We start from the raw sequence: 20,442 nt of genomic DNA on the forward strand, positions 1-20,442 counted from the left end.
GGTAGTTGAGTTTGTCTCCCAGCCTGGTTCCTGCCAGGTGTTTGTTGAAGGCTTCGTCCATCTCTCGGCTCTGTTCTGGTGTGAAGTGGTTCTTCCAGTCCCCGACCTCGCCTGCTCGGGGACAAAAATATCACACAGTTAAACCCTCTGATTACAGAAGACATTTTAGTTATTTATGTCATTGTATTGTTTGTCCTCTCTCTTTCCATCTGTGTGCATTTATGTCCTGGTAATGCTTGTTACTAACTAAGCTCCGGGGAGCTTATTCCCCGGAGTCCTTATGTTTTCTAGCCTCGCAGATTTCCTTGGATTGTGGTGGCATCTGGATCGTGGTTGCAGCTGCTGCCCTGGTCCTGCTCTACGCCCTGCTACGCCCTACACTGCTACTACTATTATTTCTAGTCATAGTTCTATTATCTTTATTGGTATTATAATTGCCACTGTTCATCATAACAACTGCTGTAATTATTTTATATCATATGTCTCCATATCAGTATATCTGTATCAGTGTCTCTGTGTCCCAACCGGCAGCAGCAGATGGCCGCCCACCAACAGCTTGGGTCTGTCTGAGGTTTCTGCCTGTTTAAAGGAAGTTTTTCCTCGCCACTGTCGCACCAAATGCTTGCTCTTGGGGGGAATTGTTGGGTCTTTGTATATTATAGAGTGTGGTCTAGACCCACTCTATCTGTAAAGTGTCCTGAGCAGTGTTGGAAGTGGAAGTTAATTATACAAAAACTATCTTTGACCATAAAGCCAATCTCTGGTTTATCAATGAAGTGTCTGAACTACACTGCAGACTGGATTCTCTACTCACAGAGTGATGGCTGTTCATTATGAACGAGTCCAGCGTGCGTTACATGGCGTTAGTGTATACTATGTAATGTCTGTATCGACTTGTACTGATCGCACAGCCACGATGGTCCGTGCATTTTCGTAGACACATGCAGCCTCTGCTGTAGTCATCGCTCTTTTCTTTTTTTGGACTCACAGCGCTAACAGAGACCAGAAAAAAAAACAGCATGGTGGTTCACACCATAGCCTGTAAAAATGTGAAGGATTGAAAGCACCTTTTCTGAAGATCACGTTTCCCATAGTACCGAGGGAGTTGTCCTCCTTCATGGCGGTAAAGGTGCTCCGCTCTGCGATCTGCTGCACCTGAGCCTCCGTCAGGCTGAAGCCGAAGAAGGTGGAGATCTGACGCACGCCCTCGCTCAGGTCCTGCAGGACAGGAAGCAGATTCAGAGCCGTTACAGACGGACACTTCTACTCAATGTTGACTGGGACTGGTTGTCTCTCTGGGAGTGTGCCTATGTTCCCACATTTCTAAGATCTTTTTCAAAATTAGGCCCTATGTTCTCACATTTCCTTTTTCATAAATTTGTATCAGATTGTATCCACCTAACCCCCTAACCCTAAAAAATGTTGTGGGAGGATAAGGCTTAAATTGAAGGGAAATGTAGGAACACAAGACCTCATTTTGAAAATGTCCTAGAAATGTGGGAACATAGGACTGACCCCGTCTCTCTACAGCAAGTTTCAACTCTCTACAGGATCATTTTTCATAGAAATAAACTGATGAAGGGACTTTTGAACATGTAAAATAATATAATAATAATAAATAACTTCTTTATCTAAATCCTATACAGTTTTTTAAAGCCACAAGTGTGTGATGTACACCTGTTTGAGCTCTTCATAGGTGACAATCATGACGTTGGGGTCGTCCATCCTCTTCTCCCAGGCCAAAGCATGATCAAAGTACGAACCCCAGGGAACTACACACACACACACACACACATGCACAGACGCACGCACAAACACACACACACACACACACACTGACACACACACACACACACACACACACACACACACACACACACAGACACAGTTTTGATTAAAACTGGGCTAAAGATAAAGTTTTAAACCAAACTGACACCTATAACTGTTGTTTAAACAGCGTTTAAATAACTATATTCCATTGTGATACTGGTTACATGTCTAAATATGATCATTTTTAGGGCTGAGTTTTAAAAAAACGATCTTCATTTGAATGATTCGATAATGATTTCTAAGATTCTGAGATTGATCTTTCAAGAGGCTCGGTTTTAAAGCTAGAGTGAAGATGTTGGTATGACAGGAAACTACATGATTTAAGGAATCCGTGTCGTGCTAAATAACGCTCCACAGTTAGGACTTTAGGTCTGCCGTCCGCACTACAGAAAGCACTACATATAGCTACAAAAAGTAATGCACTGTTATTTCTGATTTCTACATATTTATTACTGTCAGCAGCACACTGACTGCTGCTGTATAAGAGCGTGAAGATCCTCATAGGGAGGAGGTCGGGGGGGAGGTTTGGCTCCTAAAACACAGAGCTTTCAAGCCGGGGAGCAGAGTTCATGTCCTGAAGAAGTTAAGGAGAAAACACAAGACTTTCACCAGGAAACAGGTGTTCATGTCCTGAAGAAGTTAAGGAGAAAACACAAGACTTTCACCAGGAAACAGGTGTTCATGTCCTGAAGAAGTTAAGGAGAAAACACAAGACTTTCACCAGGAAACAGGTGTTCATGTCCTGAAGAAGTTAAGGAGAAAACACAAGACTTTCACCAGGAAACGGGTGTTTGTGTCCCGGGAGTACTACATGACGGTCACCTTTTGTCAGCTAGTCTTGCATAGCCAGCTCTATCTCCACAGCACTAAGGAGTAAGGTCTGGCTACACTACAGATGCTCTTGGGCAGTGCTATGCTCCGGACGCAGCGACGGTGGCTCTGCTAAATAGTCTCAGGAAGGAACTTGTTTTGGTGGAACATTTGCACCCCGCAAAAGAAAACGGCACATCCAATATTAAATGAAGTTAACCGTTCACACAATACAGTAACGTGAGCTGTTTAAATTAGCTGATACATGGTTAAACCTCATTGGCTGTTACCAGTGTATATCCGTGTGTACGTCCACAGCAATCACACCAATCGCACCAATCAGTCCCAAAACATCCCAGTTAGAGAGGAAATGCCCTAAACATATAGCCTGACAAGTCAGACCCACATCCAGATGTTGGGTCTGGGAACCCACCATTGGCTGGGCTCAATCCGAGGGACGGGATAAACGGTTGTCTTTTAAATTCCCTCTGCACGCAATAGGACAGCGCCACAACCAGGCAGAGCAACGGAGAAGGTAGCAGAGCTAGTTGATGGATTACCGGTCGGCAAAACTCCGAACACATCTTCCTTTTTTAAGAATGACTTCAGTGCCGTTCTTTGTTCTTTTCTCAAAGAAAAGCTGAACTCCAAGTCTTCCAGAGTCGCGGCCAAAGTCGATTCGAAAGACCGCTGTTCTCCAGCAGCAGCAGCCATAAGCCCCGCCCACAGACTCTATACACAATGTGATTGGCCCGGCCAGAGTTAGTTTTTTCCAGCTCGCAAGCCAACGGAGAGTTGTTAGACTCCCTGGCTGCAAATTACATTTGCTACTGCTAGGCTGCGTCTAGATTTCTAGGCTACCAAACACATTCTTTGTAAATCTTTACAATCATTCCCCGAAACAACCGAGCAGGCCTGACTTATTGCACCGTCCAAATCTTTTTCAAAACGTTGTCAGCGTGTAACGTTAGCTTGGTAGCTCAGAGGTTGTGGTTGATGTTCCTTGAATCCACCGGAGTTTAACGCAAACACAAAGGAAGCAGAAGGTGAGGCGGCGCCGGAACTATCCGGTAAATGAATCGGCGTCAATCCAGACTTGTCAGCCTAACTCAACTACAACGCCCCACTGAAAGGACCGTCGCCTCACGGTGCTCTGTACCCGACTCACAGTCCCCTTTTCTCGGCTAAACTTAACTATCATGTGACCGGCCGAGAGTCACCATAGTTTCGTAAGATATTAAAAGAATTGTTGTACATAACAAATATCATGCAAACCCGTTCATGAGAATGCGTTGTTTAAGTTGTGATAACATTTTGTTGTGTGTGTTTTCTCACCATCTCCACTCAGGAAGGTAGAGTAGAAGGATTCCCAGGACTGCATGGATGGAAGGACCGGGTTGTTATTGGTGAAATGATAGAAGGAGACCAGAGTGTCTTTAGGGTTCCTGAAGATCACCAGCATCTGTACAACACATGAAAAAGAGAGAGAAAGAAAAGAATATGGAAAGAAGAAAAAGAAGAGAGTGTTTAATGCTGATACATGGTTAAACCTCATTGGCTCTTACCAGTGTATATCTGTGTGTACTTCGTCCACAGCAATCCCACCAATTGGTCCCAAAACATCCCAGTTAGAGAGGAAATGCCCTAAACATATAGCCTGACAAGCCAGACCCACATCCAGATGTTGGGTCTGGGAACTCACCATTGACAGGGCTCAATCCGAGGGGCGGGATAAACGGTTGTCTTTCAAATTCCCTCTGCACGAAATAGGACAGCGCCACAACCAGGCAGAGCAACGAAGAAGGTGACGTAGTCAGAGTAAGTTCAGAGCCGTTCTTTGTTCTTTTCTCAAAGAAAAGCTGAACTCCAAGTCTTCCAGAGTTAATAAACTGCACCGTAAAGACTTGGTCAGCATAACTGGGAAACGCCCACTAAAACGTCATTTCCGTTATGCCGTGGGGGAAAACAAACCATTCAAAGTAATGAGCGTAGACCTTGTTAGCGGTTAATCGTTACCATATTTACAATACCGAAAAATTTCTGTGTGGCGTTCTGCACCACAAATAAGTTAAAAAAAAATCCCGATCTTAACTTTTCTATACTTAAGATCAGGATCAAGATCGGTGTTGTCTTGCTGCAGGTTTAAAAAATTAAACTCAGGTTTGATGGGGCTTTTCGGTAACCCTCCAAGATGGCTTCACATCACAACGAAATAAACAAATGTCGCTCCTTGGTATTTTGTGATGTAAAACCACTCCCACAAAGCCACTGGTGAAAAAATGTTGAGCCTCCAGGGACCTGTAATTCTTCATGTTGCTGCCTGATTGATTACCTGGATAATCAATCAGGGAAGACAAAAAATGTCGGGAAACGACACCTCTAGCCTTTCCGTTGGGTCTTTTGTCCAGTCACTTATGATATACAGACATATTATGTATCTTGCTCTGTCAAGCGCCAAAAGTGCTTTTGAGTAGCAATGGATTCACACTATATTATCCGGTCAGGGGGAAAGGATTGTTTTTCCCCCAACGGCAACTCCGCCCCAAGCCACGCCCCCAGCTATGAGAGGCGATCAGATGTATGTGATAATAATACTGTCTGTTTTTCTTTCACGATGCAGACATTGTGACACTTACTTTAGTTTTCTTTGCACCGAAGGATTTGGGGATGTTGTCATGGTGCAAGTGAGTCCCCAGTAACCTCGGAGAGGGTGTCTCATCCAGAACCTGAAGGGGGAGATCATCTATTACACAATATACTTTCATATGCTGCTATGCACGAACAGAGGATACATTTCTTATCATTTGTCAGTTATCCCCCAGGGCGAATCATAACTGTTCAGAGCTTTGGTAAAGGTTTGGTTAAGTCTAGGCAACTAAAACTGTTTGGTAAAGATTGAGGAAAGATGGTGTTTATTGTTAAAAGAAGGAAACATTTACTGTTCTGGTGCATACAAGAAACTTTCTTGGGAGCACGAGATCATTGCTCGTGTGCCAACACTTTTCCACTTCCATCGCATCAAAAAGTGACACTTGGTAAGATGCCTTTGGCGTTTGTGATTGACACACAACGTCTCCTTTAGCATCGTTTTAGGAGGTCAGCCCTATGTTCCCACAGCCCAGTGGTCCCACAACCCTATGTTCCCACATTTCTAAGAAGACACAGCCCTATGTTCCCACAGCCCTATGTTCCCACAGCCCTATGTTCCCACAGCCCTATGTTCCCACAGCCCTATGTTCCCACAGCCCTATGTTCCCACAGCCCTATGTTCCTACAGCCCTATGTTCCCACAGCCCTATGTTCCCACAGCCCTATGTTCCCACAGCCCTATGTTCCCACAGCCCTACGTTCCCACAGCCCTACGTTCCCACAGCCCTACGTTCCCACAGCCCTATGTTGCCACAGCCCTATGTTCCCACAGCCCTATGTTCCCACAGCCCTATGTTGACACAGCCCTATGTTCCCACAGCCCTACGTTCCCACAGCCCTACGTTCCCACAGCCCTACGTTCACACAGCCCTACGTTCCCACAGCCCTATGTTCACACAGCCCTGTGTTCACACATTTCTAAGATTTTTCTTTAAATTAGGCCCTACGCTCCCACAGTTAGGTTTAGGAAGATTGTGGTTTGGGGTTACAAAATGTACATTTCAGTGGCACGCGGGACAAGAACGGGACATGAACCCCGGCCTCCTGGGTGAAAGTCTTGTGTTGTTTGACCCATCCACCCCCCAACCTGCCTTTGTACGGATTTTTGGTCTTTTGTACTACTCGCTACCGTTGTAAGAGAGCCACTGACCAAGCGTCAGTAGATTAAGGGTTGGGAGTGAGATACTTTTTTCATGAACACGCGGAAGTATCTTGTGCTCTTGAGAAACCAATCTAAGGCTAGCAAAATGATGCTAACGAACTACCGTAAAGCTATGTGTGCAGCTATGCTGACTGGTACTCAGATTCGTTTCTTGTGAACATGAGACAAGAAAAGTTTCTTGTGCCCAACAGAAAGTATCTTGTGTGCCCATGTCCCATTAGGGGCTCCGTAAGAAAGAGAATAATGTTTTGAACTTGAAGTCTGTTATTTTTCAAGGTTTCAACATGATTAATTCTTCACAAACACCAAACCATGTGTTCCTGATTTAGGGTGACCAGATGTCCCGGTTTGACCTGGACAGTCCCAATTCTGAGTTGCGTGTAGTTGGTTTGCTTTGGTCCGAATCAGTTGGTGAGTTAGTAAACTTGGAGCGATTTGCCCTCGGTCGGTTTGGTTTGGTTTGGTTTCACATCTGGAAAAATCCAAGCGTACCAAAATGCGTCATTACAAATCAGACAAGAACATCCAGCCCTCTTATTGGTCGGATATGTCTGGGGGGCGGGAGCAAGAAAGTAAATACAGGAAGAAGGTCCTGTGTTCTGGTCTAGTTGTAAAACCAGCTTATTTCATTAATATTATCAGACATTGTTTCAGACATTGTTACTACGTCTGCTCTAATCTGGTCTAGTCGCGCATGACGAGAGAGGAACCGCATGACCATTCCCACCTTAAAGACGCTACTCGTCAACACAGGCCAATTTTGGTGACACCTGTGCACGATTTCACAGTAGGCTTTCAACCAACACATTGATTCTTGAGCATATTCACTCCTCTAACAAATATATGGAATGAATATTTCCAATAGGGAAGCTATCTGCTCTATCAAATGAGATTACACTTGTGTGTGTGTGTGTGTTGTTGGTTAGAATAACACTGGTAACACTTTACGGTAAGGGTACATGACTTATCATGAATTCATGCATGAATGAATTGATGTAGGCTATGTATTATTATGCATTATGTAATTAATGATTTATGTGTTACTGCATTCCTTAATATCCCATGAATCATCAGGAATTGACGTGTTCATAGTCTGTCATTCGTGACCTTATACATGAACAACACAACTAAAGCATTAGGTACGTGGGCACATCATTATGAATTATGATTTATTAAGCATGATCATGATTATTTTTCTGCAAAAAAATATAAGTTGGTCCCACACGAAACTCACTCAATGTCTTTTAATATTATTTCCTAGATCTGTAGGCTACATACCAAGACAATTCATGAATATTAACTGAGATACCCCATTATGTTGTGAGCAGTAGGCCTACGTGTGCTGTTGGCAATATTGTGTCTAATCTGTCTGTGTCTGTGTCTGACCTGGGCTGGCACATGTTCCTGTTAAAAAGCGTGTGCGTGCACGAGCACTACGGTCACGCGCAGTGATCCCGTTTTTAGTTCCGAGAAATCTGGTCACCCTATCCTGATTGAACAGTTGAAACATAAAGAACATCTGCATTTCAGTTTGAGTCCTTCATAAAGTGGATGTAAGAATGTGTTTTCTGATTACACATCGGTCTCTGATCTTGTAGGCAGTAATGTCTGTTGTCGTGTTGCGGTGACAAAACCGCAGAGACTCTGAACTTGTTTCGCTTCTGTCTGAGTGCCAACAGGCCGACACCCTAACCGTCAGCTTTTGTTAAAGAAGAATTGGTTTCTGTTTGTTTTTCTTCCACAGAAGGAATCAGAGCGTATAATAATGGCTTGCAACGTTGGCATGAACACACTGAGAGTCAAGGGCTTAACTGAACTTGCATCAAGTTATGGTGCTAATGTCTTTATTTATGTAAAGGAAATTATACTAGGTTTTTGGGAGGGTTGCACTGGCCAGAAACTGAATGATAATAAAAGGAATCTTGAAAAGCTGCCTGGACCTGCAGAACAAGCTTTTATCGCATGTAGCAGTTACCATTTACGGCTCTGTGTTAGATAACATCTGATGTCTGTGACTCAGCAGAAACTGTGGTCTCACGCAAACAGAGCCAGACTTTATCTCTGTCTGTCTGTAACCACCATCTGCCTCTTATCTATGAAAAAACTTTCTTATTGTGAAACAGAGGCGGAGCCAGACGTTGTAAACATTCGGGGCTCAGCCCCAAAACTCAGCGGACTCGAGTCCAACTTGAGTTGCTATTCTCTGGACTCGTGACACGACTTGGACTCGAAAACTGATGACTCAAACTTTGACTCTGACTCGAGGATTTATGAAACCGTCCTCAAGCATTCATGAAATAGGACTCTGAAGTTGGATGACATTTCTGATTACTTTTATGTGTAATAGGCAGTGATGGAGTACTCGAGTCCTGGATTCGGACTCGAGTCCTGGATTCGGACCATAGACTGTATAATATTAATGGACAATGCATCCGGTTCGGCGAAGTGCTGCAAATGCGGAAGTGCCTTAAACCTGCTTTCTATCTGAAGTCCAGCAGGGGGAGACTCCTTAAACCTGCTTTCTATCTGAAGTCCAGCAGGGGGAGACTCCTTAAACCTGCTTTCTATCTGAAGTCCAGCAGGGGGAGACTCCTTAAACCTGCTTTCTATCTGAACTCCAGCAGGGGGAGACTCCTTAAACCTGCTTTCTATCTGAAGTCCAGCAGGGAGAGACTCCTTAAACCTGCTTTCTATCTGAAGTCCAGCAGGGGGAGACTCCTTAAACCTGCTTTCTATCTGAAGTCCAGCAGGGGGAGACTCCTTAAACCTGCTTTCTATCTGAACTCCAGCAGGGGGAGACTCCTTAAACCTGCTTTCTATCTGAAGTCCTGCAGGGGGAGACTCCTTAAACCTGCTTTTTATCTGAACTCCAGCAGGGGGAGACTCCTTAAACCTGCTTTCTATCTGAAGTCCTGCAGGGGGAGACTCCTTAAACCTGCTTTCTATCTGAAGTCCAGCAGGGGGAGACTCCTTAAACCTGCTTTCTATCTGAAGTCCAGCAGGGGGCGACTCCTTAAACCTGCTTTCTATCTGAAGTCCAGCAGGGGGAGACTCCTTAAACCTGCTTTCTATCTGAAGTCCAGCAGGGGGAGACTCCTTAAACCTGCTTTCTATCTGAAGTCCAGCAGGGGGAGACTCCTTAAACCTGCTTTCTATCTGAAGTCCAGCAGGGGGGAGACTCCTTAAACCTGCTTTCTATCTGAAGTCCAGCAGGGGGGAGACTCCTTAAACCTGCTTTCTATCTGAAGTCCAGCAGGGGGGAGACTCCTTAAACCTGCTTTCTATCTGAAGTCCAGCAGGGGGGAGACTCCTTAAACCTGCTTTCTATCTGAAGTCCAGCAGGGGGGAGACTCCTTAAACCTGCTTTCTATCTGAAGTCCAGCAGGGGGGAGACTCCTTAAACCTGCTTTCTATCTGAAGTCCAGCAGGGGGAGACTCCTTAAACCTGCTTTCTATCTGAAGTCCAGCAGGGGGAGACTCCTTAAACCTGCTTTCTATCTGAAGTCCAGCAGGGGGCGACACGTGCGGTTGCAAAAGGAGTTCGGTTTCTGTAGACGTCTATGAGAAAGTGACCCACTTCTCTCTTGATTTATTACCTCAGTAAACATTTTCATAATGAGTTTATGGTCTCAATCGCTAGTTTTAAGTCTTCTGCAACACAGAATGATGTTCATGTTTTGAATTATGGTCTCGTTGATTTTAAAATCTGCGATAATGGGGGTGTTTTAGGGCGTGGCAATGATGTGATTGCCAGTGAAAGTGTGTAACGTAACGTAGAGTGTAAGCAGCTCCTCCCCCACTCCTCCCTCTCGTCTTAAATCGTCACATCCTCAACCAGGATGGCTGCGCCCGTAACGGCAAACTCAACGACTCATAGCAGATCTCCACAAACCAATGGGTGACGTCACACATGCGCTGTCCATTAATATTATACGGTCTATGATTCGGACTCAAGTCCTGGATTCGGACTTGAATCGGACATTCTTCATATGTTTTGTGTGTAAAAGACTAATTTGTAAAGAAACTAAAGCTGTCAGATGTAGAAGTAGAACGTGACATGAAAAGAAAAAGACTTAAGTAAAGTACAAATACCTCAACATTTGTACTTAAGTACAGTACTGAAGTAAATGTACTTAGTTACATTCCACCACTGACACACACACACACACACACACACACACACACACACACACACACACATCCAGTGAGTACCTTTACGACATCCGGTCCCATAAATTCGATCAGCGGCGGCATCTTGGATTCTGTTTTCACGCCCTTGGCCTCTGCAATGACCTTCCTCATCACCCCCACCATCCAGTTAAAACCTGCACACACACACACACACACACACACACACACACACACACACACCGGTCACTTAATGCAGCGACGACAGTTAAGACATATTTGTGTCTTATTGTGGGCGTAATAGTTCTGAAGGGAGTAAAGCAGGAAGTAAGGTGAGGAAATATAAGAGCGCCAAGTTGGATAGGTCAAACTAACACGGGACTCCAACTATCTAGGGAGGTCCCGGGACATGTCTGCATGTATTGAGAAAAGTTCCAAAAACTTTGAAAAAAAATGTTTTTAAAAAAAAACTCGAAATAAGAGGCAAAAAATGTCAAAAAAAGGCAATAAAAACATAGAAAAAAACCTCAAGAAAGGTGACAAAAACGTTGAAAAAAGCGTCAAAAATGTCAGAAAAAGCGATTAAAACATTCAAAACGCGTCTGTAATAACCTGTAAATTCCTGCAACACACTTGGAGAAAGCAGTGAAAGAATATTACTGGCCTATAAACGGCTAATAAACTACCTAACTGTAATTACCCAAAAATAACATGGATGATTCCACACACAAGATATCAGATCTCTACTTTCACTGAATCTTAGGGTGTTTTATTTCATTTGTTTCAAATGTTTCTAAACAGTATCCCGACTGAACGTTGACATATACCCTTCTGTGAGTATCCTTCCTTTAATATTAGTCTAAATAAGTCATAATTTCTGCTTTTTTATCTCAAGAATTAGGTATAGCTTTCTATAAATGAGGTTTATTGACCATGAATTCCAAAAATAAGTGTAAAACTAGTGGTGATACAACCCGGTCTCACACCAGTTCGTGAAATGGTCACGTTATTTTGATATATATAACGTATATTGATTCGCGTACAGGTCGGGATTTTCTCGTTTATTTCGCGTACAGGTCGGGATTTTCTTGTTTCTTTCGCGTACAGGTCGCGATTTTCTCGTTTATTTCGCGTACAGGTCGCGATTTTCTTGTTTATTTCGCGTACAGGTCGCGATTTTCTCGTTTATTTCGCGTACAGGTCGGGATTTTCTTGTTTATTTCGCGTACAGGTCGCGACTTTCTCGTTTATTTCGCGTACAGGGTGCGATTTTTCGTTTATTTCGCGGACGGTCGGGATTTTCTCGTTTCTTTTCAGCGTACAGGTCCCGATTTTTGTACGATTTTCTCGTTTATTTCGGCGTACAGGTCGATTTTCTGTCGATTTTCTCGTTTATTTCGCGTACAGGTCGCGATTTTCTCGTTTATTTCGCGTACAGGTCGCGATTTTCTCGTTTATTTCGCGTACAGGTCGCGATTTTCTCGTTTATTTCGCGTACAGGTCGCGATTTTCTCGTTTATTTCGTGTACAGGTCGGGATTTTCTCGTTTATTTCGCGTACAGGTCCCGATTTTTGTACGATTTTCTCGTTTATTTCGCGTACAGGTTGGGATTTTCTCGTTTATTTCGCGTACAGATCGCTATTTTCTCGTTTATTTCGCGTACAGGTCGGGATTTTCTCGTTTATTTCGCGTACAAGTCAGGATTTTCTCGTTTATTTCGCGTACAGGTCAGGATTTTCGAACGTGACCATTTCACGAACTGGGCTGCTCTGGGGGACGCCACAACAGGGAAATTAAACGCGACACGCCGAAGACAACAACGGGACGGACCGCCACACGCGGGACATGATCCCTGGGCGCAGGGACACGATCCGTAATCTCTGTAGCACGCCACAACGGGGACATGAAACGTCATATGCCGGCCACAAACAACGGGACGGTTGAGGTAAGGAAGAGAATAATGCGGAAAGGAACTGCAACACGCGGGACAAGATCCCCGGTCTTCAGGGTGAAAGTCCTGTGTTGTTTGACCCATCCACCCCCCAAACCAACCTCCATGTGCGGATTTTCGGCTTATCAATACTACTCGCTACCGTAATCGTTCTGTGATCACGAAATAAGCTTCCCATTGAAATACATTACTTTACAATTCATGCTCACCACCAACACGGCAATTGCACGGTTGAATGGAAGACAACATAAGGGTTAAAAGGGGACGTTCAGCCGTTTAAAAAAGAGGCTCCAAATGGCCAGACAGATGGAGGTACAGTCACACAGATGAATATATATAGAAATAGTCAGTCAGGGCTCCGGTCCAAATTGGGGCCCCAATGAATGGAGACGTAGGACGGGTGTGTGTCATCTAACATTCCTCCATAGATGATTAACTGGTTTGCCTTCCTGCCGTTGCTCCATGAGCCAGCTGGTGTGCAAAAATCATTTCAAAGGTGAATCCAAAACCCCCAAAAAGAACAACATGTCACATTCCTTAAACGCACCACGCCGACAGCAGGAATGTCACGCCTTTCTTCCTCTGGAAACCGCACTGTGAGCTCTTTGTGTTCTTAACAGAAAAGACATTAAATATCAATACATCCTCGCCACATTAGTGCACGTTTCGGCACCACAGCGCCAGTGATCATTGTGAAACAGAAGTAATTAAGTTCAGGCAGTTCAAATACTCAGGGTTAGTAAAACATCAGGAATGGGCTTAAAATGAGTCACATAAAACCAGGCCCGTATTAAGACAATGTGGTGCCCCTGGGGCACTATACCTCAAAGCCCCCCCCGTCCACCACCCCGTCCACCACCTCCTTTACCTGTGCTGTCCTCCTGGCAAAAATATCAGACATAATCAAGAGTATTTCTCAAATGTATTTTACTAACTTGTCCCACTACATACATGTATGCATATGAGCAGTGAGCACTATATTCAAAAGTCTCAATTCAAAAAGCCAAAATCAATACAGTATATTGCAGCATTGTGGGTCGGTCTAATTTGTATTTTTCCAACTTTATTTCACGGGCCCTGAAAGCAACTCCTCTGATTGGTCAAAAACGCTCAGAAGCATCATGGGAAAGCTAAAACTGCTTTAGCATCACAGCTAACGACAACAAAAGGACCGAAAATGAATAAGATATGGACAAAAGACTATCAATATTAGATGTAAGAATATGGATTTATTGCACAAAGTCCTAAGAAAGAAATATGAGTTCTAGGAAAAGAAGCACAGACTGTGAACCGGTCTTTTACACTTCTCTGCATACTGAATAAACTCACGAAGCTGTATGCTTGGAAAACACCATAGAGTATATAAGAATGGACCACCAGGTCCCATGTCTCTGGACGGAGACCAGTGAAGGACATTAGAAGCTCTTTCCCGGTGATGGCTGAGCGTTACTGAGCAGCCTCCAACTGAGCTTGAAGACGTAGATGTGACGTGAGCAACCTGTCTGAAAGTTGGAAGTCTTCTGGTAGCTGTGCCAAGAGAAATCTCAATCATTCCCAATCTAGCAGAGACGGAGAGCGTAGGTATATGTAAGGAGATAACATAGACACAGGCTCATTATTGATCACTAAAATGATAGTTAACATTAGTCATTACACTTAAACAGCTGATGGAAGTCCAAACTGCCTGAGAGCTTCTCCTGTACTATACGGTAACTCCTCTACTATGAGACAGGAAGTCTCGTGGTTATGACCCAATCGTTAGCCTATTGTTATAAAAACGTCTGCTACGGAGCCATAACGTGAGCTACAAGGTAATGGAGCCTTTTATACATTGTTGTGTTTCTTTAGAAATAAACAACGGACAAATAGAGTCTTTAAACGCTTCAGATGTAAAGGTATTCTCTGTCAAAGTGACGCCAAAATGAATGGGAGTCAATGGGATGCTAACGGGATGCTAACGGGAGGTGATGGCTTGGTAGCATCTAAATGGCGCCATAGGAGGTTGGCGGTCCGAGGAGAAGCTGACCCTCTTGGAAAACACGGAGAAGGGTTTGGCGCCACCAAGTCTCGCCCACAAGTGGGGGGGGTTTGTGTGAAAAAATGTTTTTCTTTGCTTGCCAATTACATTGAAACAAGAAAGCCAACCACTTATAATGTTTTATAACAGTTAATATTTTACATTCATCATTATGATGACATTTTTGGGGGGTTAAACTGGCCACGTTTGATTATTGTTAACCCCCATCCCCCAAATGATACATTTACATTCGTACTTGTGGACCAACTCAACTCTGACAGATTGGGGAGGGGAGTGATAGTGGTCATGTAATATGGATTTATTTATAATTTATTATTATTATATTATTATTATTCTGAAATTAGTGTTGTAAGAATAATGTATGGTCTTTCAACAATTTCAAGTGAATAATATAACAATTTATGGAAAATGGGCATGCGTAAAACTCAATTAATTGACCTTTAGTTTTGAATGGGACAAAAGATCAGAGCCTAAAAAGTTTGTTTTTGTGGTACTTTGTGGTATAATGTTTTTTTTTACATGAAACAAAGTATTTCTACAATCGAAAAAACATTTTATTTCTATGATTTCTACATTGTATTACTTTTTTTATTCATAAAAGATCGGAGAACTTTCACAGCAATACCCTGTCACCCTTTAAAAACGTTATCCTAAATGAGCGTTGTAGCCGTCTGAAGTTCTGAACATCTTTTATAAATGCTATCATATCTTAATCTCTCACCACATTTGGGGTAAGCCACCAGCATGACGTCGTCCTCTCTGGCTTCGATGTTCTGCAGAGCCTGGAGATTTTCCTCGGGGCACATGAGGCGCGGGTACAACACCCCGTTGTACCTGTACAGCTTGTCCTCTTCCTTCATGTCCTTTGCCATCTGCATCTTGGAGACGGAGGCGTTGCTGTTCATCCTGATTCAGCACAGTGTGAAGCTGCACAGATCACAAACTCAGAGGCAGTAATCCAGAAGCAACTGAAACAGGAGTAAAAGAGTGTAGCAGGCTAGCAGCAGTGAGAAAGAAGAGAGAGAGAGAGAGAGAAAAAACGGGTGTGTGTGAGTTGTAAAAGGAGGAGGAGGCACCAGGCACCTCCTCCTTTTACTACACAGTGTGTGTGTGTGTGTGTGTGTGTGTGTGTGTGTGTGTGTGTGTGTGTGTGTGTGTGCGCGTGCATGCATGCATGTGTGCATGTGTGTGTGTGTGTGTGTGTGTGTGTGTGTGTGTGTGTGTCTGTGTGTGTGTGTCTGTGTGCGTCTTACAGAAGAGGGGCTGGACGGATGGAGGGAATGATGCGGGGGTCAGAGAGTTGAAAGAGAACTTGATACCCACTCTGCTGGTTTTGGGGTCTGGTCGGACTGGCCAGATCTGAATGACCTCTGTATCAGAACAGGAGTGTCACTGGAGTGGGTGCGGTCTGACTCTGGGACTGTGATGGTCTCAGAGGACATAACTGACCCTCTCACTGTCGTTAAGGCAACAGCCACATATGGTGGTCACAGTGTCTGTGTGCGTGTGTGCGTGTGTGTGTGTGTATGTGCATGTGTCTATGTGCGTGTGTCTATGTGCGTGTGTCTATGTGCGTGTGCGTGTGTCTGTGTGCGTGTGTGTGTGTGCGTCTATGTGCGTGTGTCTATGTGTGTGTGTGTGTGCGTGTGTGTGTGTGTGTGTGTGTGTGTGCGTGTGTGTGTGCGTGTGTGTGTGCGTGTGAAATGTTCACCAGATGTTGACAGACGTTAACAGCAGCAGGAGTTGGCAACTAGCCCAGCGCCCCCCAAAATTCATTAAGAAGACAAGAAAAAACATTAAAGTCAGATAGCCTAGAAGAAAAGAGAGGGGAGAAACCCGAGAGATCCTACTTCCTCAGTTGATTGGGGGGGGGGTGTAATAGAGACTGTTCCTCAGTTTCTTCAGCGTGTGTTCTTGTAAGAGTGGACTCTTGTTTTACATACAAACTTACCGCTTTAAAAGGTACTCCAGGGTGGTGGTACTGTTGCACTTCCATATATTTGGATAATACTTGCAAGAAAGAGGTTATGAAAAGATAAAAACTGAAACAACAGAGGCCAAGGTATCCTGACTGGATCCTACATTACCCGGGATGGAATTTAAAGAGTAACATTTCCATGTTTTTGTGTCTAAGTGACTGATGGGAACAACAATCTACAACAAAATGAAATTTGTCCTCAAAGGTTTTGGGTTAGCAAAAGGGTTTAAATGAATGCTCAGTTGTACAGAAGATCTTGCAAAAGGGGAGGTGGTAGTCCAATGGTCGGAGGAGTGGAGGTAGGCGAGGCGGGCATGAAGTACAGGGCTGGTGGTGTGGCAGGTAGCGTAGGGGACGCCGACTCCAAATGACTGCGCACAGAGAGAAAAGGGTGTTAACACAGAGGTATCCACAACAACAAAAGGTTTCACTAGAACTTCTAGGTGTTTTGGCCAAGAGTACACTGGTCAGGGGATAAGACCTGTACAAATCGGGTTACGTTACCTTGCGGAAGCATGGACGCCTGGCCAATAGCAGTGTGTGAAGGGCGGGTCTTGGCGTGGCCATAGTAGGATTCGTAATTTCGCCAGACGGTAAGTTGTTCTTTTGAGATTGAACGAGAGAACAGTAAGTACGTGTGTACAGCTTCCTCACTTTGGTGACAGTTAGTAAGTTATACGGCATTAATAAGCTAAGAGTATCGGACCATATATAATATATCTATATATTTAATTCATTTATAACATAATATACAACATTAGACTGGATTAATGTAGATTTTTAGGCATATGAGCAGTGGAGCACTAGCATTAGTTTGAATCGCGAGTGAGTGGCTGTGTGCTTATGTAGCCAGCTAGCTAACGTTAGCAAACACGTGCTCCACTTACTCTTGCTAGCACACAATTTGATATATTTTGTGTGTTGATCTTTTATTCGTGTAAGTGAAAAGCTATCAGTAATTTCTGTACTTGAATATGTATATTGTTTGTCATAGAATCTGAACAAAAATGAAATAGGTGTATGCGAGATTCTAATAAAATACAAGTAAAAAAAAAGAAAAGAAAAACTATCAGTACTACTAGCTAGCTAGCTAGCCCCATTGACTCGCTCATTTTAGCTCCTTTTGCAAATGTGCATTTCAGTACACAGTAGTGTGTGTCTATCTGTTTGATGTGTGTGTTTTGGAGAGCTAGCTTATCTAATTTTCACATAATGTAATCGTTTTTGTCAGTCTTTCCCCATTGCTAGGTTCCACTAGAGATAACAACACTACAGACTACTGTTTGAGAGATAACACCAAAACAGGTAAGTCTCACACAACACAGCTGAAAACTAGTCATGGGGGTTTAAGTGCAAGCACTGTTATTTCTCTACAGACACAATCCCTAGCTACATAATACACGTGAAAGTGCATAGAAACCGTGCAAATGTAAATTTTCCTTGTGGTGTTGTGGTGCAGAATGTCCTTGTGACATGAAGTCAGTGTGCGCATTACAGAATCACATGCACAAAAAGCATGCTATCCCCAAGCCAGCAAGGTCTTATACAGGTTTTTCCGATCTCTGTGAGCATTTGAAATCTCACATTAGTGGTGGGAGAAAGATAGTTTGCCTTTTTCAGTGCATGTGAGAAGGTTTTCAGGGTCAAATCTTCATTCATGTCTCATATGAGCAGAGAACATGTAAAGGATTCTGTTGCTTGTGGGAATGGAGGTGTGGTTAATGTTGGTGTGCATGATGATTCTGTTCATATGGGAAATGAGCATCAGCAATCAGATTAGTGAATCTTCAGGCGATGCTAAGAAAGACAGGGATGTTTTCCTTACCAATTTGGCCCTCTTTTACTTGAGAATGCAAGCCAAGATGCTTTTACCTGCTTCCACAATATCCACTTTGATTGAAGAATTTCAGGAAGTATGCACCAATACAACGTCACAATTGTTTGTCAGGCTTCATGAAGAATTGTCAAAGCTTGAAATTCCTGTTGAAAGGATTGGTAATATCATAGATGGACTGTCACAGGATGTCAGGAATCCTGCTTCCTTCACTTTCTGCCTCAGTTTCTGTTTTCACCTGTGAGTCTGTGTTTTTCTGAGTTCCTGAACGCATCCTGTCTAGTTGCCTGCCGACGAAGCAAGGCGGGAGAATCTGCAATCACACTCACCTGTATCTCATCTGCAATCTGCACACCTGGTCCTGATCATCACCTCTCCACCATTTAAGCCGTGAACTGACATCCGTTCCCTGCTGGATCGTTATCATCACCAGTATGTTTGCTAGAGTGTCAGTTAGTAAGTTTGAGGAGTTTGTTCTGCTCTTTTGTGACGTTTTACCGTTGCTAATCTGCCTGTTCCTCCGTCTGCAGTTTTGTGACCTGGAAGATTCTCTCCATCACCGTCTGGTCGTCTGCATCACCTTTATTACCGAGTCTGCACTAATCCATCAGCCGACTCAATTCCACCCACTGCCTCACCAGCTGGATTCCCCTGCTTCCACGTACCAAAACCAAATAAATAAATACTTACCTTTTTTTCCCACTCTACTTACCTTGTCCTTGTCTGCTTTTGGGTTCCTGTCCTAGTGAAGCGTGACACAGGAAAACTTACTGAGGATGTATAATGAGGGCTTGTTTAGATCAGATACAACCCGAAAGACATATTTCAAAAAAAAATTTCAGTTATGTTGAGCCTATACAGATTTATCTTGGTTTTTATGCCTCTGGTAAAGAGCGATTTTTGTCACTATGTCCCAGTGAAAGAAACTCTAAAAGCTCTGTTGAACCTGCCATCAGTGAGGGAACAATGTAAGTTGTCAAAAATGCAATCAACAGAAGATCCAAATGTGCTTGAGGATGTGAGGGATGGTAAGGTTTTCAAAGAACACTCCTTTTTAGAAGAGTTATCGTCCTCAGTATCATTTATCCTGTATCAAGACGCCTTTGAAGTTGTGAGTCCCCTTGGATCTGGCAAAAAGAAACACAAGCTCTTAGCTGTGTACATGACACTGGGTGACATATTGCCTTATAACAGGTCAGCCATTGACCCCATACAGTTAGTCATGCTTTGCAGGGAGTCTGATTATACATTCTTTTGACAAGAGAAAGTGTTCTCCTCCCTTGTAAAAGACATAAAAGACCTGGAGCAATCTGGTATTACCGTCGACATAGGTGAAACTGTGAAGGGGACACTAGTTGCAATCGCTGGTGACAACTTGGGGTCGCATTCACTTGGAGGCTTTACAGAGAATTTCAGTAAGAGCAAAAGCTTCTGTAGATACTGCCTCGTAACCAGGGACGGATTTGGGAACGAACCTACAAAGGTAGGCCCACCAAGGACACCAGAAAACTATAAGAGCAGTGTAGAGATGTTGTCTGAAAACAATGTAGCTGGAGTAAAATTTGACTGTTTTCAATTCTTTGGAGCATTTTCATGTCTGCCAACCCGGACTTCCCCCAGGTCTTGGTCATGATCTATTCGAGGGAATTGTGTCTATAGATGTTCAGCTGTACTTAAAACATCTTGTGTCCATTGGGAAGCACTTCACATTTGTGCAGTTGAATAGGAGGATCAGTCAAATGCAGTTGAAAGGTAGTGATGCTAATAACCGCCCTTGTGTGGTTAGAGCTAATGAAGAGAAGTTGGGAGGAAGTGCAGCACAGAATTGGTGCTTTCTACGTCTTCTCCCTATTCTTGTAGGTCCACGTATCAAAAATCCACTTGAAGACCAAGTTTGGCAGTTGTGCCTCAAGTTGAGGGAGATAGTAGAAATTGCATGTGCTCCAAAGAGCCATACCAACCAGGTGGCATATCTGAAGTTGCTTGTTGAGGAGTAGGTGGAGTCTAGAGCAACTGTCTTTTCAGACCATCCATTTAAGCCAAAACACCACTTCCTCCTGC

General features: G+C 43.7%; 1 protein-coding gene across 4 annotated transcripts in view; it reads right to left on the reverse strand.

Annotated features, from left to right (window-relative positions):
- LOC144532017 (sulfotransferase 6B1-like) overlaps positions 1-15,595 on the reverse strand; it is a 19,572-nt gene extending 3,977 nt beyond the window's left edge. For 2 of the 4 annotated variants that reach the window (XM_078272486.1, XM_078272487.1), the window contains exons 1-8: positions 15,291-15,595; positions 13,861-14,058; positions 10,664-10,776; positions 5,277-5,366; positions 3,976-4,102; positions 1,678-1,772; positions 1,068-1,218; positions 1-111 (exon numbers count right to left, since the gene is read on the reverse strand). The exon at positions 1-111 is cut by the window's left edge and continues 9 nt beyond it. In XM_078272486.1, the coding sequence (XP_078128612.1) occupies positions 1-111; positions 1,068-1,218; positions 1,678-1,772; positions 3,976-4,102; positions 5,277-5,366; positions 10,664-10,776; positions 13,861-14,058; positions 15,291-15,474 (1,069 nt within the window). In that variant the 5' untranslated portion in view covers positions 15,475-15,595. The remainder of the gene's footprint in view (positions 112-1,067; positions 1,219-1,677; positions 1,773-3,975; positions 4,103-5,276; positions 5,367-10,663; positions 10,777-13,860; positions 14,059-15,290) is intronic. The other 2 variants (XM_078272488.1, XM_078272489.1) reach the window with 2 other exon arrangements.
- Positions 15,596-20,442: the final 4,847 nt, after the last annotated feature.

Source organism: Sander vitreus, chromosome 17, assembly GCF_031162955.1.
Source record: "Sander vitreus isolate 19-12246 chromosome 17, sanVit1, whole genome shotgun sequence".
NCBI classification, from domain to species: domain Eukaryota; kingdom Metazoa; phylum Chordata; class Actinopteri; order Perciformes; family Percidae; genus Sander; species Sander vitreus.